The sequence below is a fragment of the Taeniopygia guttata genome, chromosome 4 (genome assembly GCF_048771995.1).
Source record: "Taeniopygia guttata chromosome 4, bTaeGut7.mat, whole genome shotgun sequence".
In the NCBI taxonomy this organism is placed as follows: Eukaryota; Metazoa; Chordata; class Aves; order Passeriformes; family Estrildidae; genus Taeniopygia; species Taeniopygia guttata.
In genome coordinates this window covers 29,524,824-29,550,234 of record NC_133028.1, presented here as the reverse complement: position 1 = coordinate 29,550,234, position 25,411 = coordinate 29,524,824, and the positions used below count along the sequence as shown (strand labels likewise).

Below are 25,411 nucleotides of genomic sequence, written 5' to 3'. Positions count from 1 at the left end.
TTCAGTATTTCCTTAAGACTTCTTTTTTTTCCAACACATTCCTTTAAGCATATTCATTTATTGAACTCTTGGGAAGAACCAGCATAGAAGAAGGGCAAACACTAAAAACAGATTGTATTTTAAAACATTCTTTGATACATTAATCTGGCTTTAAAAAGCTCGTATAGAAAATTAATTTGTCTGACAAAGTCACTGAGACACTGCGCGTCTCAGTGTCTTGACTAAAAAACACATCAGACAAGATTTTTTTTTGTACTTTTTTCGTGTTCCCTTTGGCTTTATCTGTGCTATGTTTGTTATTTTGGGTTAAGGTTTAATTTATCTTTTTTTTTTTTTTTTTTTTTTTGTTACACCTCTGACATGTAACTTCTAGTCTGAGTGATTATTGGCTTTTTTTCTTAAATCCATTGAGTTTCTTACACTCTCTATGTACCTCTGAAGCCTGAGAGATTTTGTCTGTGACTATGGAAAAACTGGAGTATAAAGCTGAGCATGATACAGAGAGCAGTTTCTTGAACCACAACAGTGAAAGAGAATAGATGATCCTTTGTTATTTTTGGTTTATTTTTGTTTAAGAATTGTTGTGTTAGGCACAGAATTACCGTCATCTCCTTCTTATGTTGCAATTTAGTCTTGATAACTGCAGCTTCTCAGCAGCATTCCAGCCCAGTGACTCATAGCAGATGTAAGCCTCAACTCTGCAGCATTTAATAGCAAAAACAATCGCAGCTTGGGAAGGGCTCTGGAATTATTTGCATCAGCTTAAGAAGATTTAACAACTTTGAGTTCTGTCCAGGAGTTAAAGGTAAACATTTAGGGTACCTATGAGGGAGGAAGGAAGAAGTTTGGCTAATTTCTATAGTTATGGTTTAAAAGTAATTTGTTTTTGAAGGCCATATAACTGATCCAGTATTGATAATGATGTATGAATGTCTTAGCAGGATCTAGCTATTTTCCTGCATTTCTAGGTAGTTAATAAAACCACTATTTGAATATGCAGTTTCTAAATTTTTATTGCTGTATGAACAAGCTTTTAGAACCTAAAAGTAAATAAAATAATGAATTATTTTTCAGGTGAGGAAAACAGGGCAATTTTTGTAACATCACCAAATTTAAACAAAACAAAATCTGTGCATGAGTTTAATAATTTTAATTTTAAGAAAGCAAACAAAAAAATTTCCAGTCATTTTCTATCCTTTTGGCAAATTCTCTCTTACTATTATTGTATTTATTACCAATGCAAGTCTTATTGACACTGTGCCAACAGAAAGAAACAGGCATCTGTATTCCATCTAGTTTGCTGTCTCTTAAATTCAAAAACCATAAAAATATTCTAAATTTTCAAAATTTTCATAGCACAACTTCTTTAATGTAATCAAATCTACTTAGTAATTTGCTATTTAAAGACTTGGAAAAAACATCATATTCAGGGGAACTGTGAATATAGGATTGACTCTGTGTGTAGCCTTTAAAGAAAGCCTAGGCACAGGGAAGAAAAAAATGTATTTCTAGAATTGTTATTCCATAGCTTTGGAAAAAAAATCTGCCTAACTGTACAATGCATATTCCAGGTGTAATCTTGGAATAGTAAATGAGTAACCCCAGGGATAAAATTTCAAGGTTTCCCAAGAGTTGCACTTAATTTGTTTAAAACAGAAAGTGATTTTTTTTTTTTTTCAGATAACAATTAAGGGCTTGTGTTTCAATTTGAAAATATAATACTAAGCTTTTCTCACTCTAGCATATGATGTGTGATAATTAACCCACCTGTCTACTGTCTGAGATTAAGATTTTCCTGGAAAGGGATATCCCCTGTACAAATTTATGTTTTTTTTTTTCTTTTTTGTTAAACGAACACAGGTATTATAAGACAAGTCTTGGAAGTCTCTCAACAGTTGCTAACTCTTCGGGTTCGTCCGTGACTGATGAAAATTTGTAATTTTTTGCAGGTTTTTTGAGTTAAAGATTTTATTCAATTGTGTACTGTCAGCAAATAGCTATATAACAAGGGCAAATATTTAAAGGACTGAAGAAATTTGTTAAAGAAACTGACTTTCAAAGGAGTCTTCCTAGAGCAATATGTTGAGCTTCCCTTGAACAGAATTTTAGGTTTCCCTGTTACTGAATACCATGGATGTGCACCTTCAGGGAACTGTTACTAACACAACCTCTACTGAAACATTTTTTAGAAATAAATAAAGTAACTAAGTAAAAGATTACCCACTTAATTCCATGTCTGAACCTGATGATTTAATGTATCAATGTGCTTTGAACATGTAAGGGGCTTGACCCTACCCTTTACCACTTTTCTTGTTCCTGTAAAGTTGACCACTCGGTGTCACTGCGAATGTGAGGTAGACCAACTGCAGGAGTTTATGCCTGCTGAGAAACTGCCTTAAAGGTGTGAGGTCCTGGACCAGCACTGCTGATTCTCCTCTGACCTGTCTGGGTCTACCTGCTGGGCAGTGACAAAAGCAGAGAAATGCTTTTAAGTCACCCATTTCCTTTCAGAAGTCGAGTTTTCAGGTCTCTTCCTAGTCTTTCTTACCTTCTCCCTTTCTTTGGAGGACATCAGCATAAACATATTCATTTCCCCTATCCTCCTAGAGGTCCCTCTGTGGATTTTTTTCCTCTGTGTCCTCTCTGTTTCAATCTTCCCTGTTTCTGACTGGTAGATCTGCCAAAGAGAAGCGTCAGTTTCTCCCTCTTTATAAGCCTCTTGTCTCTTATTCATAGTGAGCTTATATTGTGAGTGGCTATAGGATCAATACTCCATCTTGAGTTTACTGTCCAGCTTGCTTTCTTAAAAATGAAACTCCAGTATTAAAATACCTTCACCAATTTATTTAAATTGTCAAATTTAGAAATGTATGAGCTTATTATTATATTTTACTATATCTTTTGAACATGTTTTAGTTCAGCACTAAAGCTGACATGATAAGTTGTCTCCCAAGTGCAGTCCTTATGAAGCTTCCCACAAGAGGAACATTCTGTAGAAAGAGGCATCTTTAAATAGAAAGGTGACTTCATCTAAAGATAACATACTAAACCAACTGCACACACTACACTCCTCAGCTATTAATTCTTTTTATGCAGCTTGCTCATAGCAGCTCATACATGCTTTAAGGAACTTACCTGCCTTGATTGTACCTCATAGTGTTCTATTTTTTTTTTTTTGCTAACACAAATTTCTCTGAACAGTATCCAAGATTTACTTGATACTCTTTTTCAAAAAAATAAGAATACTGTTGTAAAGTTGTGCAAACCATTTAAGATTGGGGTTTTTTTTAAGATTGATTGTGGTATTCAGGCATTCACAGTCAGTGAAATCATGATAGAACAGTTCAAATACTAAGAATAATATGAGGGGAGATACTGTGGTTTCATAATTAAAATAACAGGGATGAAGTAAAGTACATGAAATATGAATCTTCCAGTGAAGAAAATAGTCCCTTCTCTCTTAGAAAACATATTTAACATATGCAAGGATTCAGGAACGCAATTAGCAGAGACAGATCATTTGCAGGCTGTCCAGATAGCCAATGTACTCTTTGGTCACTCCTGTCACAGACAGTGTCATCCCAACAGATGGCAACAGCTGCTTTCAAAACAGAAGGAACTGTAATATCTATAACTACTAATGTAACTTTACTAGTTGCAATTTTACAAAGCATCATAAGTATTTTATAGGTAAGTGTCGAAATCTGAGATTTTGTCTGGGCTGTAATTTCTGGTCTTGCATGAAGTTTTCAGATACTGGTGAAAATACAGTTGGACTTGTCCAATTTTACACAAACTTAAAAACATACTTTTTATAAGCACCTTGCTTATCTTTGTACTGTAAAAAGCACAGTCTACCAAAAACTTCCACTCATGTTTTATATTTATTCCTGTAGAAACATGAGTGGAAATTTTCATAAAGTTGGTGTTTCAATAAACACATGCTGCTATTGAATCATTAATCTCTATTATAAGTTTTACACTTTGTCTAAAACATGTTTTAAAAACATGCTTTAAACATGTCTAAAACATGCTTCAAACATGTCACCATCCCTGGAAGCATTCAAAAAATGTAGATGTGGTACTTAGGGACAGGCTTTAGTTGTGGACCTGTTAGTATTAACTTAATGGTTCAACTTGAGGACCATGGAGATCTTTTCCTTAATAACTCTAAGGTAGGGGAAGCAGAGTAGACACATATTCTGGTTTAATTAAGTGCTAGCATATGCTAAATGAAAATATTCATAGTTAAATGAAAAAAATTTCCTCAGTTGATAGCTTGCAGAATTTTAAGTAATTAATTCAGAATAGTTTATGTATAATATTTGTAAATATTTTACTGGTTGGAGGCCTGGGTTTCTCCTCTGTGAAAAACATGCATCTGTCTTACAAAACAATTTTGAGGTTCTATCAGCTAACATTTGCAAGGCAGTGAGATACAGTGGTGATTGGTTTTGCCTAGAAAATAATTTTCATACAAGAAAATGGGGTTTAAAATGCTATGGGTCATACAGTACAAAGTATCCATAGCTATCAGTTTAAGGATGTCATTCTCGTCAACATTAGAATAAAAGCTGATAACTATTTTGCATTTTCCCCCCAAATTACTCTATGACACTAAAATTACCTTGATCTTCTCCTGGTGCACAAAATTTGCACAAATCCTTAGATCAAGGACAACTAGCCCAATTCAGATTTTAATTAATTGTATGACAGGGATCTTTCTCACAAATTTAAAGAACCAACAAGGAATATTTCCATGTTTTTCAGTTTGTTTAAAATGTTTTTGCTTTTGTCTTGAAAAGAAAATGTGTGCTTTTGAATGTTGGATAGCTGTCCTAAAATACATGGAGAGCTCTAATACAAAGTGGCCTAAAAGGATAAATTCTCATTTTACTGGCTTTTGGAGTTGTATTTTATCAGACTGTTTTAGACATTTGTAATGAATCCTGCATACACATAATGTTTACCATTTGCAAGAAAAGAATTAGAGGTTAAATAAACTCTTTTGAATAAGATTTAAGATGTCAAGTGTAAATTTTAGTTTTAATGTTTAAGTTAACTAGTGTTTCCATTGTTCCTCTACTTCACAGCTTCCAAAATGAAGATTTTGATAATGATTGATTTTGTCCTTGCAGCTAGCTTGATGGATGTCATTGGCAGCTCTGTAAGTTCTAGTAATTAAATTTTTCTATAGAGTTTCTTCTAAATACTGGATAACTTAACCTCCATAGTGCTCACAATGGACAGCCCCTCCATAATCCTCACAATCTCTACATATGATGGCAGAACTTTTGGTGGAAAACATTAGAATTCATTAAAAAATGAAAGAATGAGGAAATATTTTTGAATGGTGTGTAGTGGGAACAAGTTTCCAATAAGGAAAGAAGAAACAAATGCATAAATTTACAATGGAAGATCCATCACTAGGTAATGTCACCGAAGAAAAAAATCCAGTCAGTTTGTGACTGGATCTGATATAAAAGAGGAGACAATAAATCTTTCCTAAAACAGGCATCATATGGTGCATGGAGGCACATTGTACAGGAGGCACACAAGATGGTTATACTACCATTCAGGTGTAGTGCTAACTCAGAATAACACCTGTAGTTTTGAGCAGCATACTTACAGACAGGCAAAGCACAGGAACTCCTAAAGCAGGGGCTGCAGCAGTGCTGTTTCTGGGCACTGACACCTGGTATGCAGAATGTTTCTGTCCTTTTCCACCTTATCCACTTGCCCTACAACTTTTACTCAAACAAGATCCATAACTTCATATTTTTACTTGTTTCCATGTAACTACATTATAGTTCTCACTCAGAAACAATGATCAAAGCTCCTTCACTTCAAGCTCCCAAAACCCTCTCCTATACATTCAAATTCTCCAACAAAAACCCTAATAAAGTCACACTTACTCCACAGTTTAAAATACTTCTAGCCTCACCAACCCTGCACTTCATGTCATGACTGTCCTTACTAGTTTTATATCCAGGCCCTAAATAGGAGAGACCTAAAAGGATTGAATTCTTGCTTCATAATTGCCTAGGTGGAAGTAGTTGCTGAATTTACAGCTATTGTTTGTGGCTTACATTACCTTATGGAAAACTTTCATTCAGATAAGTAGGTTTATAGAGGCAGAATGGGAAACATCTGACTCTCTAATCACTTCTGCTCAGTGGAGAAAAATTTTACTGATTTCTGCTGAGGCCTACTGAGAAAAGAGGCATCACAGTTAAATGCATTTACTTATTTTTTAATTATTATTTTTCATTTAGAATATTTTGGACTTAGCTGACCTTCTGAGTAAAAAATTGGAATATTCAGAAATTAATCTCGAAGTTTTCACCTTTTAATCTAATTAAAACACTAATCTCACTATAGAATTATTTTGGAGCTAATTTATATTCTACAAAGTATAGGAAATAGCATCACAGGTAAAAGTCTTGTATTTTTATAGTTTTTGTGAAGTATTCTGAGTCTAATTTGTAGCAATAATTTTAATGGAAGGGCATTGGCTGCTAAATAATTCACATAATAATGAAAGTGAATGCACATTAATTGCAGCAGCTGGTTAAATGCAGGATTTTGTGCCCAAGAGCAGAGCTGTCAGCAGTTGTTAGATAATTGCTTCTCAATGTGTAGTGCAAACAGTTGCTTCCCTGAAACAGACAGGTTGTGTTCAGTCTGGTTTCAGTCAGTGGGGCACCACTGTCCACTAGAGATAGGCACAGTAAACCCCACATTTTGTTGAGTATTTCAACATTGTAGTGGTTTAACTTTGGTTCATATATAACAAATGGAATAGCAATATGTTATTTACATTGTGCTTCTTTATTACGCCAGCTGTGTACTGGTTTCACATCAATGTTTTTTAAAGGATTATCCTGTGAAAAAAAGTGTAGCAGTACATTGAAAGAACAGTCTGGTAAACTGAAGATCTAAAAGCCACATCAATCCAATTGAAGTTACACTTACCTTGTGATTGTCTCATGGAAAAAGTAGACATGGAATTCCAAATATGAGAACTGTGGTTTTGCTGTTCAGCAGCAAAAGTCTAATGGGATTTGTCTGGAGTTGACAGAGAGAGACATCAATGAGAAGGCTGAAGTCAGGGAGAGAAGGGAAAGTCACAGATAAAAGTACTTTTCATATGTAGTTTATTTTCAAAACTATTTCTGCTCAAGCATTTTTTTTCTTATGCTGTAATTATTCAGTATGGCTAGTCATGCCTTGATTGTCACTTCTAACTTACTGTCACTTCCTAAGCATTAAAAGCTTAAAACCTTTTAAATAAGGAAATTGTTATGTGTAGCGTAGATATATCACTGTTCACCCCATCATGACTGTATGGTCTGTAAAACAGATGAGAATCAGCTCATAGTTAGTTTTTCATTTTTAGGAATTAATTCATCATTTTTAAGTACACAATAGCAAAAGATGGTTTTTAAATGCAAGTTTAAGAATAAAATTTAGAGAAACAGCCTGTTGCAGACTTGTGTTTGAATTGGTTCAAAGGAAAGGACCTTTTATCATATGAAGTAGTATATGAAGTAGCGTCATACTGAATTTAGATACCAAGTTTTTCTAAGGTAAGATAATATTTTTTCAGAAGTTCTATACTTGTACTATATAGTTTAATCACAGCACGAGAATGGCTTTTAGCAGCGTGAAAGGAGAACTGAAAAAGGCATTTCTTTCACCTGAAAGAAATATATGTAGCAGCCTGTAGCTGCCTCTCCTCCAATGCCCTGTCCCTTGCTCTTTCCAGAATGGAAGGTAGCTCTTTGTGGTTCAGATCTTGCCATGTGTCACAGAGGTTACCCACCTGAAGTCTTGTCTATGGAATTGCAAGGGCCTGGCAATGGGGGCCACCATTTCCAGGTCTCTCCTATTGCAGGTTACTATGTTCTCCAAGGTTGTGAGGACTGAGTTAAGACTGATACAGGCTAACCTTCTCAGTAAAACTGGTAACTGTGGCAGGGTAGCTTCTTTATCACTCTTAACTTAGTATGATTAGAATAAATATTTGGTCTGACTGGGAACATGGGATTTTTTTGACAGCTTTTCTTTTGTAGTTAGCGTTAGCTCGTCATGGTGAGCCTGGAAATATTTTTTCAATACTTTTAAAAATTTATTCACTCTTTCTCAATACACCTGTGCATCTCTTTATCTCTCTCTAAAGCTCTGCAGTCCTGTGTAATTTTCTGTATTTACACAGGACTAGACTGACAATTTGCAGACACCTGTCGAGGAAGCCTTTTCTGAATCTCCCATTGAATTCATTCCCAGTGAATAGAAAATTCAGCTTTTGTGAAGTGTTTGTATGAAGCTGCTGATACAATTGAGACGGCCACTCTGGAAAGGCTGCACAATAAATAGTGCATCTTTTCTTTGTAATATTCAACATGTCCCACATTAACCAGTGCATACAGTCAAGTAACATCCCTCTAAGCTACTGTGGCAACTTTGTATGTCCATACATTTTAACTATTTTTTTCTCTTGTTTCCTGCTAGGAAAAAAAAAGGATGATATGCTAGGCATCTCGTGTAGCTATCGACAACTGAACAAAGATTTTCAATCGAAGGTTCTTAAAGAAGATAGAACTTTTGAGCTGTCACTGGGTCGCGGGGCCTTTCCCTCCCGACAGGTCGCTGCAAATCGCCTAGCTATGCCACACATGTGTGTAGATACTTTCCCCCATTCTTTTATTTCAGCGTGTGTTTTAGATTGCAGCTAAGTATTAATTAAAGCGTGTCTCTGATGCATTTCAGTAATACTTAAGGCAGAAGTCTTTCTTCAGGATTGTTTTGCACAGTCTTATGATCAAATTTTTTCAGTGTAATGAAATATTGCAGACAAATGGAACAATTTTCTGGAAGTGTTCAAGGACAATGGATGAAGCCTGAGCTTAATGCAAGTATGCATCAAGTATGCATACACCACTGGAGAGTGCAGACAGCACTGAGGTGTAACTCCCTATGCACAGCTGTAGGCTACTGCAGAAATTTCTACAGTTTAGTGTGCTAGGGCAATGTTCTGAGGTATACATTCTTCCATATGAATGGCAAATATTGCAGGTCTACATATAAATAATGTTTCCTATGAATAAGGTAGCACCAATTTAGAATTACAGCAAATTTGACCTTACCTGTCAGATTCCCAGAAAGTCACCCTTTGATTTTGCCTTTACAGTGCTAGTTGTGCTCTTTTACAAGCTACTAAACTCTGCTTATATAAAAATTCAGTCTTATTGATGCAAAACCTGTGTCATGTTTCCAAAAGCTTTTCTCCCTCACACTGAAATCAAATTTTTTTAATACATATTTTAAACCATACAGACTGTTTTAATTTAAGTTCTCCAGATCAGGTTCTGTTTACTTTGGCTATTTTTACCATAGTCTTTAATCTAAAAACAATTATTTATTGCTCAGCATGCATTCAGCATGTCAGAATTTGGAACAGCTATTCTTGAGGGTCAAGTGAGTGGTAAGTAACACTGTATCAGAATTACATTTCTCACCCACTCTGCATGGCAAAATTAAGTACAAAAGTTACAGAATGACACTGACTTAACTTTTGTTTTAACTTTTATTTTTCATGTATATTCAGGACTTCTTAGAGACTATTTTAGCATGCCAAAAATGAGCTTAAAACTTAACAATATTTATGTTGGCAGTGTTAAGATTCTTATCATAAGAAGTGTGTAACTTAAAAGCATTCAAAAATGCACTATGAAGTTGAAAACATATCCATGTAGATTGCATTTCTTTAAAACTCTTTAAAACCTTCACAATGTTAGTAGCATACTTCTCTGGGTAAAAAAATCTACATTCATGGAAGATGATAGAAGTAGGGCCTCCTTATGATAGGGCCTGTATTACAGTGTTTTCCCCCAAAGTCCTCGCTGCATGTTTGCAGTTAGAGCTAGTAGCACTAAAGAGAAGGTAAAGCATTCATAATATGAATGTTTATATATTACATGCAGTAACTTATGAAACAATTTTAAACAAAGTAGCAACAGAGATGGAAGTCAATATAGTGTCTGTGGGATATTGTGACCAAAATATTTATTCAAGTTTAATTTTATTTATGGTTTGATTGGTTGACTTTTTGTGTCATATGTTAAATATCACATAAAATTTTTTGTTCATTTTACAATAAGATATGTTTTCCTCTCTAGGATTTACAGAAATGTTTTCAAGAGCGGATACGACTTCAGGGCCAGGTGAGGCTTCTGGAACACCGTGTGAAACAGCAGCAGTTAAAAATTATACAGCTCCTAGAGAAGAAAGAGATTCAGTACAGTGACAGAGAAGATGAAAACAGTGTCATTGATTTGGGAGGAAAAAGACAGTATTCAGGTTAGAAATGAAGCTATTCTTTTCATTTCCATTCATTGTAATGATACCCAGAAGCTTTAGCACAATTGGGTCTATTGAGTTATGGTTTTAAAAACTCATTGTAGAATGTTTGTTTAAAACACAGTGCTCAGCTTTTACCTGGACCTGTTGTGCAGGGAAAAATTGCTAATGTCAGATGGTAGAAATCAAATCAGGATTTAAGAAGTTTACTGATTTATTAGTAGTGCATCATTTTAAAACAATCAGTGGATAATAAATGAAGCATAAACATCAGCAATACAACAGATAAAAGCCAATAATAGAAATTTTAAAAATGTTAATCAGGAGTTACAGATTTCTAAACACCATTCTTTCACTAATGTCAGAAGTTCTAACAATTCCAAAAACAACAGGGTTAGTTCACATTCATACATTCAAATGGTTGCCTGGGTTACAAGCAACTGATTTTGTTCCAATCTGTAAAGTCCCTGAGACATCCATATTTACATACATAAACCTGGCATAATGGCACCTGCATCTCACTTTAATATCATTTTCACTGAGTTGAATTCAGCTCATGACATCACAGCTCTTAAAATCCTGGTTTAAAGTTGTTTTTCTGATTTCACCAGCACTCTGGTGGTGATCCACTCCTTCTACAGTGGAAGGCTTATAATAAATACAGTGGAAGTATATAATAAAACATCATCCAAACTCTTAATATAATAATAAACCATCCAAAACAATAGTTGGATTGAAAATACAATTTAGGAGACTGGCTTCTAGGTGGTGGTTTTTTTTTTCTAATTGTCCAGTGCTAGAAAGTCTTAACTACTATTATTTTTAATAGCCTTGTTTGAATACACTTGTAGTAGCTTATGCTGCTGGAAGAAATACCAATATATATATATATATATATAACATTTGATCCCAAGGCATCAAATAAAATAAAACACCATTAAAATGAAATTAAAAGCAGTTGTAAATCTGACTTAAAAATTTTAGCTGCATATTTATGTACTCAGCATCCTGGAACACTTTATTTTTATTATTAGGGCTGACTCATTTGTTACTGGAAAAGATTATTAAAGCCACATTTCTCTGAAAGGTATTTGCCTTTCTTAGCATAAGCCTCAATTTATTCTTTTATAATGTTTTTCAAAAAAACAGATCTAACTTGTTCCTGTTTCTGCTTTTTTTCCCCCTCCATTATTATTTCACTTTCTTTACAGCTTGGAAAATTATTTTCCCTGTTCATACTGCATTATTTTCTCAAACTGCTGTAGCATTTTAATATCAACAGATCTGGATAATTTGAGTTAGATAGTGAGGGGGAAACTCCACACTATATACACTCGCTAAAAATTAAGATATGCTTGTGTTTTGCTGACCTACTAAGAAATAAATGGACAAGAAAAGCTATTTGCTCTAAGCTAATCACACATTCTCTATAAAGACAACTTAGCTGTTATTTAAATCATGTTTTCTATTAGAGTTTATTCAAATTCTGGCATAGCTATTTATTTTCAGTATAAAGTGTTTATTTTCTATATCTAATCTTCACTGACACTTTCACTGAAGAAAAATGTAATAGTTCATAAAGTTCCAACCAGGCCTGGAAGTTCAGCCAATTCAGAGAATTCCTTAAAGTTAATCAGGTCTAGCTTAGCCAGGAAAAACAGAAATGCTAAAAATTATATATCTTTTCTGTATGACTGCCTGATGATAGATTACATATAAACAAAGAACTCCTTTCATTTCTTAATTCCTAGAGGAAAGTATATAAGATTATACCATTACATTGCTCTGAATTTTTCAGAGCTCCATGAGCTCTAAATTTTGTTATTGTTGCAAATTATATTAATCAACAGCAATGCAGACCAGATTGTGGATGGTACCAAGCCAAAGTGGTATCATTTTACACATACACTGCACTTTTTGGGCGTAGTCTTCTGTATATTTTTGTACCTATTTGGTAGAAGGGACAGGAGAATCAGGCCTTGCAATTGTTTCTGTTTTTAACACTGGAGATTACATACATTTGTTTCTGGCACTTCTGTGAACTTTCTGGACATAAAAGTACATGTTTGCTCATGAAATTTTAAGGTTGTAACAGGATTCTAATGTGGATTATACCACTGTAAGTTAAAAGTGACACCACTTAAAACAGAATTTTTTGCCAGTCAAGTAGAAATGAAAATTGTAATATTTCACGGTGTGAAGATATTATTTCAAAGATATATCAAAATAATTACAGCCCAGAAAAACTTTAAAGCAACACAAGTACAAAAAATACCCAAAAGTCAAAGAAATGTGTTTGCAGAGACATTTCATTAGTGTGGCTCATATGTGACTTCTACATAACATGACTTGATTACTATTACTGACTTGATTTCTGATTTTGCCAGTAGTACAGGACTAAAAATGTTGTGTCCGATTAATGTTGTGTGAACAGATTGCGCAGAAATCTACAATGAAGGTCATAAGCAAAATGGATTTTATAAAATAAAACCAATCCAGAGTCCTAGAGAATTCTTTGCGTTCTGTGACATGTCTGAAGGAGGTGGCTGGACTGTATTTCAGAGACGGTCTGATGGCAGCCAGAATTTTGATAGGTAGGTACTAGATTTGGTAAACTGGAAACAAAGTGAAGAAACATTAAACCAGATGGAGCTAAGTTAAAATTGAACTTTAGAAGGATATGAGTAAGTTGTTATCCCAGATAAAAGGGAGGAATGGTTATTCTGTGGGACAGTCTCCAGATGAGATAGCCCTTCTGGTTCTAACTGTCTTCCATGAGACATCCGTTCCAATCTTTTTCTGACAACTTGTGCATTTGACACAAGGACATTTCAATGTCAAATGTGTTAAAAACTGTTGGAGCAAAGACTCCTAATGATGAGGAAAGGATCAGATTGTTTTCTGCAATCAGTAAAATTAAAAAAAAAAAAAAAAAAGTAAAAAAGTAAGCAATCTGAGAGCCCTTGGAGTAAAAATGTGTTTCACAAACGTGTCTAGTGGGGGGATAAGAAACTAAGTACCTAAGCTGAAACAAGAGAGGTTCAGCCTGGATATAAGGAGAAACGTTTTCACCATGAAAAGAGTCAGCAGGTTCCCCAAAGAGAATGTGCAGTCTCCATCCTTGGAAGTTTTCAAGATCTGAACAGACAAGCCCTGAACAACCTGGTCTGATCTCATAGCTGATTCTAGCTTGAGATTGACACTGGACTAGCTTGCTTCTTGAGGTTCCTTCCAGTTTTAGTTATTCTGTGATCTAAAATTGTATTATAAAACATCCGAACAAACTTGTTTTTTTGAGAAATTAGTAATTTATACCCATTTCAGACTCTGGGCTGACTATGAAGAAGGCTTTGGAAATTTTGTTTTGAAAAATGGTGAATTTTGGCTTGGAAACAAAAATCTTCATTATTTGACTAATCAAGGTAAGATTGGTATTGTAACAATAGACTTATTGTTTCTGTTTCTTTGCTGTTTCCTGGCCATTTTTTCTTTGTTTCCCCTTTTTGTTATCATAAATCCTGCGTTCCATTGTGAGTCTGCATGGTCTTCTCTAAGTTTCAGGAAAAAAACCACATTTGAATAAATGTTTTCTAAGAAAAAGTTCAAAACTTAGGCCACTGGCATACTGAGAGCCCCTGTGAAACAGGGAACAGGAGACAGGAGTCTACCTTAAAAGAATTGTCTCTATCCATTTTCCATCAGCATCACTAACAGTCCAGAGACAGGTGTATACTTATTCAGGGCTTTTTAGGTGGGTGGGCTATTACATGGAAGTAGTTCTTGTTGACTCCTGTTGATTAGGCCAGTAGTAGAAAGTTATTTCCATCTTTCTAATAGTCACTCAATGTAAACTAACATCTGCTCTGTTGTAGAATGCTGCAGAATGCTACAGGCCTAAGGACAGTTTTGAGCCTTACCCACTGGCTTAGCCAGCTAAATCATAGGGAAATCAGTGCCATCAGGATGTGATCCTAGTATAACCTCTTTATTTTCAGAGTAAAAAAAATCTAATTTTCATAGGTGAACATTTATTGATCAATTTTCACTATGCTTTCATTATCACCTCAAATATTGTACTAAAATGTAAAACCTGTAAGGACATGTTTTTTTACAATTTTTTTCCCTACATTTGAAAATTTGTATTAGAATAATTCTAAAATTTTCTAACCTGAATAGAATTCACTCAGGTGAATAAAGGCAAAGAATAGCAATACATGCTCTAGTATGATAAAGAAGATAAACCCCCATAAAATATGCTGAGGTGATAGAGATTCATAATAAAAACATTTATTTTAATCTTCTACTGTAATGCCCAGTTCTGAAAAGTAGTGAGATAGGCTAGTTTAACTAAAATAATTAGTTGGTTTTTTTTTTTTTTAAGGGAATTATACATTAAGAATTGATCTAACTGATTTTGAAGGAGAACGACGTTTTGCACAATATGCAAGATTCAGAGTTGCAGGAGAAGAGGTAATAAAATATTAAATGACTAAAGTTTTTAATGAAAATGTGGATTCTGTAGACAAACAATAAACATACAGGCCCCCTAATTTCCATAAAGATTTGTGTAGAACCTTAATACCATATTTTATTTCTTACACATGCTTATAATTTTCAAATACCTACTAAAAGTGGTTTACTTTGATACATTAATTTCACACTTTCTGTAAGAGATATGAATCACTTGGTTTAGCAGACATGGCTAAAAGCAGTTTTTCTATGTTTGTTGATGTTACCAACAATAACGGTAGATGTTCTTATTTGCTAATGTATACTGCAAACTAGCCCTAATGTTGTTTTTATTAAGTCATTGATACATATAGTTAATGACACATTTTATCCCTGTTAAGCATGTCTATAGCCTTTCAGTACTAAATATATTGTGTGTAAGTGCCAGGACATTTCTTAGCATAATAATAGCAGCAAATGGAACAGGTTAGGTTCTGTTTTGTGGTTTCACCCTCTGACGTGCTAAGGGCTAAAGACATACAGGAATTAATTTTTTTTTCTTTCTTCACTTTTTTTAATAAGCACTCTTATGAGATGAGTTGTGGTGAATACTCTGGGACAGCTGGTGATTCCCTTACTGGTGGATTTCATCCTGAAGTAAAATGGTGGGCTGATCATCGAGGAATGAAATTCAGTACTAGAGACAGGGATAATGACAACTATGAAGGGAACTGTGCTGAAGAGGAAAAGGCTGGCTGGTGGTTTAACAGGTATTTTGATTTCATATGGGTACTGACAACTGTTTTGCTCCATGTGTATTCATAAAATAATAACATATTCTAGAAGATAGACTGGCATTGTTAATTTATTTGCAAAGTGCCCTTCTCCCCTAGCAGAGATCTCAGTGCTGGTAAGACTGAGGCTCACCTTAGAAGGGACAGCACCTACTGTGCCACTCAGGCTGGTCAGTGACAATGGCATTTGCCACAGGTCATCTTTGTTATCAGGCACTGAGGAGGAGATAATTCTGCGCCTCTGAGGTAACTAGTTTTTACACAAGTAGGTCGTGTAGAGTTTGCAGATACATCCCTGCTGTACTTCACTCTCACATTTCTCTTGTGTTGCACTAGACCAGATGTGGCAGCATTGCAAATATCTGACAAGCTAAACTAGTGCCAGGTTATCAAGACTCATTTTTTTCACCTCACTTCACAGTATCTCATTCTTGTTATTCTTTCGAAATGGAGATGGTAATGTGTCTACTCAGTTTCTGTCAGTGTGCATGTCTGAACCGAGTTAAAGATTTTTTAAAATAGGGCTCAGTAAGAGAATTTAAAAATTCTACTAACATGCAATATATCAAATCAAAAAGAAAGGATAAAAATTGTAACTTTAGCCTGTACAGATCAGCTATGTTATTTTCTGTAATTAATTAAATAAATATAGCCATGAAGAGAAACTCTGCAATATAGATGTGTAATAGAGAGAAATAAAATACAGCTAAGGGAGGAACACTACTCTCTCACTGTGATCTCAGTTCACTTGGCAAGAGGTGCCAGGCTGGATCAACTCCATTGTTTCTGTTGTGTCATCCTCTGTTTTTCTTTTTAACTCCTCATTTGCCAAATTCTGTTTTCATAAGTAGTCTGTGACCACCATAACTGATATGATGTAGCTATTAACTCAGTGTTTCACAATTAGCTACTTATTTTAATACATTTTAATATATTTGCATGGATAGCCAGTCAGCAGAATGTTTGAGACTTGGAAAAGGCACATGTAAACAATGTTTTTTTGCATTTCTCAGGGAAGCTAAGATATAAAAGGGAAAGGCAACTATGTTGGAGCTTCTTTTCCCATTAAATCTAAGCTTTTGTAAATTTAAAGGAGTATCTGGACCTCAAATCACATAAAACTGATATCATGTCATGGATTTAATTAAGACTGAATTAACAATCACTTTTAGACCACTGAATAATTTTTTTGCCTTTTAAAAACTTTTTTTTTTTTTTTAATATTGGATTGACCTGGACAAAAGAATGACCACTTTGCAAAAGTAGCTGCACAGCAGAACTTGACAGTTATTTATACCTTGTAGTTGGTGCTACATAACTTCTAAAGATAGCTGACTCCTACTAGGCTACTTCTTATTATGGTTGTGTAGCTCAATCTCTTAAAGTGACAGTCTGGCTTGATAATGAAAATTAGTTACTAAAAGTGTCATTTCACTGTTTTGTTATTGAATTTTTAATGTTAAGCCTAACATAAAGCTGAACATTGCAAAATACTAGAAAATGTCAGTATCATTAAGTCCTACTCAAAAGGACAGTACTGGCAGAGAAAGGAAAGCACTCAGAAACACATATTTGTCATGCACAGATTAGCAAATATAGAAGGAATTAGTGCTCTTGGCTGGTTTGCATAAGAGCTCCCAGCTATGAAGGGATTGTTTATAGCCAGCTCTATGTTATCAGGACCAATGAAATACAGAAAAGCCCAGATAATATGAAAACCAAGGGATGTGACACAAGTAAAGCCACATGGAAGTAGCTCAAAGCTAGTTTAAAGCCACCAGTTTCGCTCTAGCTCAGCATTTGTTGTCCTGGACTTCTGCAGAAAAATGGCCCCTTTTATAAGCAAAGCTCTAGCAGAGATTTTTATCTTGAATGCAAGGTCACAGAGCTGGGTTCACTCTGGTACTACCTGCAGGTCATAAGCTTCCCAGCACCCAGGGCATTGCAAAGCTCATAAGTAGTTCATAAGTAGCGAGATAAAGTTCATAAAGGTTCATAAGTAGTGAGAGTGAACAATTCGAGTTGGACATCAGCTTATTCTCTCCCAGCACTCCTATTTTGTTACACCATGTATGGATGGTAAGAGGGATATGTTGGGCAACAACCTGAGGCCAGATATCACTAAGTCAAGCTTCCTGCCTTACCAATAACCCCATAACTACATTCATGTGGGGTCTATGGAGTCAATAAATCTGAACAGAATTCAAAGGGTTCTTCAGGGAACCAACTCCCATCTCTCTATAGCTGTCACACAGTTAATACATAATTCAGATAAAATATCCATGGACAGTTGAGAGTTGGCTGTACTTTTGAAACTATTGCAGTGTACTTTTTAACTTTATATTAGACTATTGAAAAGATAGGAGGAACACAGGCTAACTTTAAGTATTTATTAACTTGTGAATAATGAATGTTTTTTCACAATATCTTATCACATGCCAGTTGTTAACTTAGTATGTACAGTTACTTCAGAGAGCATCTAGTTGGATGCTGAATACTCTAATTTTCACTATTCATGCTTCCCAGCACTAATTAAGACTTTTTACTGCCTCATATTGCTGTTGGCAAAATTATGGTATGCCTTCTTATGATTCTTTTAATGAAATCTGTGTTTCGATTCAAAGTAGGCGAAATGCCTGCTCATTGCAGAATTTATGTCAGCTCTGATAAAAGTTTGTCATTCTCAAAAACAAACTCACTTTTCATGTCCACAATTTATAAGCTTTCAATTAGCACTTATCAAAATTGACTTTTAAAATTGTAAGCAATAAATAAGGATATATAGATGAGAATTTTCCTTTGGAGTTTTTCTCATAGTTTTTATCTCAGTTCTCAAAAACTTTGTTAATGAAGTATAAGCAAAGCCAAAAAGACTAAGATTTGTAAGTAACAAAACTCATAAGGTTTATTTGGAATATTTTCTGTGTGCATATTTTCTGAAGCCTGCTTTTGGAATCCATCATGGTGTTCAACAGCTAGATATTAACAGAATTTATAATGAAATACTGAATTGGCAGATAAACCAAGGTGATTCATCACAATGTGCTGCAAAAGGAACAGCCAGTTTCCTCTTCACATAATGATCTAAGCTTGTTTCTCGTAGAAACCAGGCAAGTATCAAGGTTGTGCTGTTTCCTTTTCAAGCCTTTTGGGTTTTGCTAGGGTTTTTTGTTTGTTTCAACCACTGTATTTAATAAACTATAATTGCATTTGTGCCTGAGTCTGTTAAAAAACAACAAAACTCCCTCAACATTATGTAGTCAAATAAAATGCCAACTCTGGTGATCCAGTGAATTGGTACACATGTGTAATTAGCTGTCAGAATTGACCTTTGTAAGTAGAAGTCCACAGGTGGGTAGGCAAACCGTTAGTGATATTTAGGTTTTGTCATACAAAATACCAAGTGGTGTAACTGGAAAACTTAAGTGGGGCTACTCTGGAACAACAATAAAACACAACAGTATTTCTTTCCCAGAGAGTGGTGTATGCCCTACTGTCTTCCATCCTGAACAATTCTGGAAAAATTTTCCACTGAAAGAAATCAGCAGGAAAAACTCCAAGAGCTGTAATGTCAGAAAACATGGAAAGAAAAAGCAGCACTTTTGATTAAAAGAAGCAAAAAATATCTGCAGTTCTTCCCCAATTAAAGCATTGTTGTTTATGCACACAGAATCCACAAATGCAAATTTATGCAGTTGTCAAACTAGGTTGGCATCAACATGGCAAAATCTTTTGACTTGCAGAGAAATAAATAACAAATGCGTGGAACTTTTCAGCAGGAGACCTTATTGCTGTTTCCCTTTACTTTCCCACCAGGTGTCACTCTGCCAACCTGAATGGTTTGTACTACAGAGGTCCCTACACTGCCAAGACAGACAACGGGATTGTTTGGTACACCTGGCATGGGTGGTGGTATTCCCTAAAATCTGTTGTCATGAAAGTCAGACCTGCAGACTTTGAATGTAATATTGTTTAGATATTCTATTAACATGATTCACCCAATTAATCTCTTAGGAAATTCATTCCAAATTAAAACGGGCAGATTTTTACTTCTCAATCTATGCATATAAAAATTTGGAATAATTCCTCTGCAATCAGTAGTTTTATGAGATGCAAATGAAAATATAAGTTAGCCTATGAACATTTAGATAGAAATATTAATGCTAATGGATCCAGGTATTTTTTAAAAAAGGCAAGTGTTCACCTAGGAATAAGGACATCTTCATTAAGATGGCAAATTTTTGGTTTCCAGTAACTCCGAATCCTTTCACACTTAAAACCAACAGTATTGTTACTCTGCTGTTTCAAACACGAAAATTAATTGTACTTACACAATTAAAAAACCCTACTCAAATAGAAGCATAATGTTTACTGAGTGGATGGAACATACCTGCTTTGGAAAGGTTCAAGACTTTAGAAATTATTTTCCTGTAAATCCCTCTGATGTCATGGTTGGATGTGTTGTGTACATAGTACACATAAAAGGTTTAAAGAATGATGCAGGGAACTGAAGAAAGAGAAGGGGTGCCACCAGGGTACAATCAATTGAATCCAGCATAGAGAAGTGAATTGTCTGTTGTTTGCTGAGGCATTTCTAGGGCTGGTCACAACATTTCAATAATTTTCAAATGTTTCAAAATGTTTTTAGATGGTAAGTAATTATGCTTTTCTCCTTCTTCGTAACAGTAATGCTTTTGCTTTTTCTTTTTCAAATTTACAACTCTCTAATTTTGAATTTCCTGTTCAGTCACTTCCTCTCCTCTCCCTGTATAGTTGTCTAAGCTCTCTGGGCTTTTCTCCATCTCAAATTGCGTATCCATTCTTTTCTTGTACAAGAATAATGGTAAGAGAGACTTTGCCTACCCCTAGATTTTGTGCCTGGCACTACAATAGACTCTAATAGCCAGGAATAACAAGAGTTGCTGATTAGTGCTTGCTGCCATGGAGAAGATAGGAATACTCTCTAGAAAGCTATCCAATGAAATGTAGTCCATTTCTGCTGGGCAGATGCAAATGAAGACCTCAAAGAAAATATGAACCTAAGCTTGCTTTCCTAAAATAATTTTGCTTTTGTGGTTGAACTGCCACTCTCTCTCCCCCTGTTCAAATAGTTTTGAATGTGGCAGCCACTTTCAATCATGCTAAAAATAATTGAAACTAAGTTTTGGTAAAGGTCAGTTTATAACTACATTGCTATGAATACAGGACAGCTGAATTGTAATTCTCTGCATGGCAATGTTTCCTTCCATTTTCATCCTCCTGAAACAAAAGTTTGTAAAGAATCCTTGAGAGAATTGCATGGAATAAGGGAGGGAGGATGTTTGTAACAACTAAGGGGAAGAAAGAGAGTTCTTATTAAACAATCTCACTCAATAAGATAAATCATGCTATACCTAAACAAAAAAACCCAAAACAAATAAACCAAAAGTGTGGAGCAAAAAACAGGGTTCAGGCACTTAAACTCATGTTATAATGTAAAAAATGTGCCAATGAAAATCTGCAGTAGAGGTTTTAAGTTCCCTTTTTTTTTGTGGTAATAGCAGATATTCTAGATAATCCAGTCTTTTTCTTGATGTATCAACTGATACTGTGCTGGAGATGTCTAGCCTTTAGCACATCCCTGTCCCCATGCATGAGAGGACCAATGAACAGTTATTCAATAGCTTCTTTTGAACTTTGTTTAATTAGTTACACCAAATTACATTCAGTGTCTGAGAGGAAGGCCCATCATTTGTGTGTGTAAGAGGAGCAAGGGGGAGGGAGGGAAGTAAAGAGAGAGAGAGAGAGAGGGAGAGATAGTAAGAGAAATTCAAGAATAAAACAGAAAATCTGATAAAGAATTTTTATTCAATTTTATTACATAACTTAAATTGGGTTCCTATGTAACGATGCATATGTCTGTAGGTATGGGTTATTAATAATGTGATGGAAGTTTTGGAGTAATTGAAAAATGTAAATACAGTATTTCTCATAATGATTTTCAAATTATTTTTCCACTTTAAGAGGAGAAAGTTTTAATTATTTGGAAACAACCAAAAAAACCAAAACAACCCAGAATGCCATTATATAGAAATTAGAAAAACATCTTTAGTTTTTACCAGGAAAATGGAAAGATTAACTCATGAATTTGGAGAGTATCAAGGCAGATCATATTACACCAAAATAAAAGACAAGGAGGATTTATGCATAGGAAAGTTGGATTTTTAATACATTAAAAAAAAAAATACTTTCAAAATGCACAGATAGTGCTCATAAAATCTGTGATAACTTTTTATTTACTGCAGCATAAATCCATCCTCTTTATTTATAAGAACCCAAATGAAATCTTTTGGCTGAATTAGGGTGCTTTTGACATATTCTAATACAAAATTTGACTCCTTTTCTATACTGTAAATCTTAAAATAAAGGCTCAAATCTGTCTTTGTACATTTTCTAATGCACGTATATGTTTATTTGAATGCTCTTCAGAACAAGGAAGCATCTAGCATATTGTCAGCAATATGCAAATATTGTATTTAATTTCCACCACTTTTCCATGGCCTTTCTTTGTGTAACAAATCTTTCTGGCCACATGAAAAGCATGTGAAAGTGTTGTAATTCAAATGCTCATATAATTGTTCTTAAATAAACATCCATTTATTTTCAAAAGGGAAGTGTTTTAATAGCTACCAGGCAAGACACAAGGTTGGAAGAGAATTCTTTCCTTTGTCAGGCTTGCCTGTTCATATGAATTTATTTCCTCAACAGGTACAAACATGTTCTAAATAGTCTTTTTTATTACAAGATAGCAGAGCACAGGTCAGATTATTTGTTCTGTTGTTAGACAGAACATTGTTCCCAAACAGCTGAAAATGAATACACACTATTTCATAGAAATCACAGAACTCAAAAGAAGAAGAATAAGAATTGAGGAAATAATAATAAAAATGTTTTGTCAGTCATGTTAATAAAGAACATAATGATATCTAGAGCAATGTGGAATCAAAAATATATCTTTTTGTAGTATCTGCTCAAGGGAAACACTCTTGTATTTTATTTCTGTGTCTGTGTTCTTGCATTTGCTCAACATATTGGAGAGTAAAAGAATGGAAACCACAATCCCAGATGAATTAAACGAGCAGTAACAGAGCCTTTTATGTTACAGCAATTGTTTTTCCTGGAATATGTAGAATGCATTTTGTTCTGTCAGAGATACTTCTTGCACTTGAAATGGTACACCCAGAAAGGGGATTTGAACCACAGGTTGCCAGGTCTGTGAACATTCCTATCATGTTCCTTTAGTTCACTCCTCAAGCTAATTTTTTTTTCATTTTCCTTCAGCAGTAGGTTCTCTTTGGCAACAGAGGTAGAAAGAGCAGAAGTATCCAGGGAAGTATTCTGTATGTAAAATTTGAAAAAATTTGCACTTATTTGTGGGCTGTCTTTTTTTTTTTTGTTGTTGGAATAAGGGAGGGAGGTTTTGGTTTGGGGGTTTGTTTGTTTGGTGTTTTTTTTTTTTTTTGTTTTTTTTTGTTTTTTTTTTGGGTTGCTGTTGTTCTGGTTTGGTTTTTTTTTATTGTTTATTAAGTGGTCAACTTGGAAAGCAAAAATGGAGCTTTCAAAACCAGGAAGTATTTTGAAATGAGTATAAAAGTATGCTTGCTGTTTTCTCAGAGCAGGTCTGAGAATTGGGAATTTGGTAAGGCTTCAAACATTCAGCTAAAATCCATATGGTCAGAGGGAGGTTCAAATTTTTGTTGAAGTGCTTCTTCAAAGAGAGTGTAAAACTTTACAGTGAAAGTGGCTTTTTTGATGCTTAATTAAGCTTTTTTTTTTTTAATACATGGTGTTCATCAATTTTTTTTCTTTTCTAAATATCTGAGGGTCCTCTTAATCTTTGTTTAATGCAGGATGAAATCCAGCTTGTCATTGCTACATCTTCAGTTAACTAAGACAGGTCCTCTTAGTCCAACCCTAATGGTAAATAGATTGAATCAGAAACATAATGCTGATACACAAACACTGAATAAACAACCTTGGGGCCAAATTCATGTTTGTTTGCTTGCAGAAGAAGCAAAATATGGCCTTTGCATAAAAACCACAAGCAAACCATCTAGTAGCTCAATTTTCTGTCCTTCCTCGGCAAGCCATAAGCACCTGTGTTTATGTTCCTTTTACCTTTCTCTAGTACAGAATTAAGCTGTTTTTTCTTTTTCCTTCCTGTCTTAATGACAGTCAGAATGAAGACCTGTTAGTTGTGCTTTGCATACCTTTGACTGTCTGTCTTAAGGAACCTGGGTAGCTCTGAGGTTCTGCAGAACCTCAGCAAAGGCTCCAAGCAGCTAAAGGACGTTCTTAAGGCACCTAAAATGGCAGTTGTGAGAACAGACTGGACTGAATTATTTAATGAATATGTCACCCAACACTACTGGCAGAAGATAAATAGATTCCTCTTACAGGTAAATGGTTCTCACAAACGATTACCTGAATTTCAGTGCATCCAGTTTTGTTGTCCTTGCAAAAGGTCACAATTTTCAATCCATGGTCTGTCATATAATTGCAAAATTATATTGCTATGGGATCCCCTGGTTAGCACTTTATGCAACATGATAGGTCATATTAAATGAACTTAGAACATGAGTTGAACACAGGCAAGTGGAATATGAGCCAAAATGCTTTTATGTTAGTGATATCCTGCACTAGATGGTGCTCTGTATATGGGTTTTCTTAGGCAATACTACATTTGTAAACTAGTAGAACATTTCTCTTGATTAAGTTAATTATTAAATGATAAAAAGTAAGGGAAAAATATTTAGGTGAACTTTGTCCTTAACTAGTTTTTGAAATAATACATGACTACCAGAGGTTACCTAAATGGTAGAAGTTCACAGTATCTAATTCACTTGAGGTACAGCTCATTTAGGTAGTTAGACTGTTGGGGTTTTTTTGTTGTTTTTTTTTTTAAGTCTCGCATTACAACAGTAGTTTGTGTCTTCTGATGAAGCAGAAACAAAACTGTGCAAGTTCCAAACACTATTTGAACCAACCTAGCTGTACTACTGCATTCCTGCTGTGACTCCTCTACTCTTCCTCTCAGCTCTTCCCTGCTGGGATATCTTCTATTTTTCACATCTCAACTACGAGGAAATTCAAGGTAACTTCACTGTAGTGGGGCCATCTTTGTATCATAACACAAATAATACAGCATTTGAATGTTTCTTGTGATCAAGAAGCTGAGATTATGTGAATACTTGTGGCACAAGCAGGATTAAGTAAGTGCTTGGGCCATACTGAATTCACTGCAGGGAGAACAGTGAATTCAGTATGAACATCTCCTGCCAAAATGCCATACACCATCTGGGAAAAGCTTCCTTACAGAAATCAGTGGGTTATTCATGTGGTACTCAGCAAATATAAAATTCATGCTGCATGTCACTGCTAGATTTCTCACAAGTCTTACTCTGTAGGGTAGTATTTAAGTTTGAATTGTTAACACTTGCAAGATGTGCAATCACTTTGCCTTGTGATAAAAGGGTTTTAATGATTGCAATGTATCTTTTTCTTAATTTTTTTCTAATAATTCTGGGTATTTAATTTTAAATATCTCACTGAAGTTTTTGAAATAAGGCTATTTCAAATTGTTCCAGTCTCTGTCATTGAATCCTACCTCTGTTACACATCATGCTTAATGAAAGATCTCAGTTCTCATCTATTTCTCTGAGTGACTTTTCCTAACAAGGGGTTAAATACCTCATAATTGGCTTCACTAACCCTCTGACTCAATATAGGAGAAAAAGAAAACAGAAAAATCATACCCATCTGGAAGA

At 34.8% G+C, this 25,411-nt stretch overlaps 1 protein-coding gene across 2 annotated transcripts; it reads left to right on the top strand.

Annotated features, from left to right (window-relative positions):
• The first annotated feature begins 649 nt into the window (after window positions 1-649).
• On the top strand, window positions 650-22,719 carry FGL1 (fibrinogen like 1). 2 transcript variants are annotated; one of them, XR_012055603.1, is made up of 9 exons: window positions 650-805; window positions 5,094-5,167; window positions 10,182-10,362; window positions 12,797-12,956; window positions 13,687-13,784; window positions 14,744-14,832; window positions 15,394-15,581; window positions 15,705-15,851; window positions 19,422-19,510. XR_012055603.1 is itself a non-coding variant. In XM_002191321.6 (8 exons), the coding sequence occupies exons 2-8, from the start codon at window positions 5,102-5,104 to the stop codon at window positions 19,579-19,581; spliced, it is 942 nt and encodes a 313-aa protein (XP_002191357.2). In that variant the 5' UTR covers window positions 652-805; window positions 5,094-5,101; the 3' UTR covers window positions 19,582-22,719. The 2 variants fall into 2 exon arrangements, 1 of the variants encoding a protein (XP_002191357.2); XM_002191321.6 differs by lacking the exon at window positions 15,705-15,851 and having other exon boundaries at window positions 652-805; window positions 19,422-22,719.
• The last annotated feature ends 2,692 nt before the right edge of the window (window positions 22,720-25,411 follow it).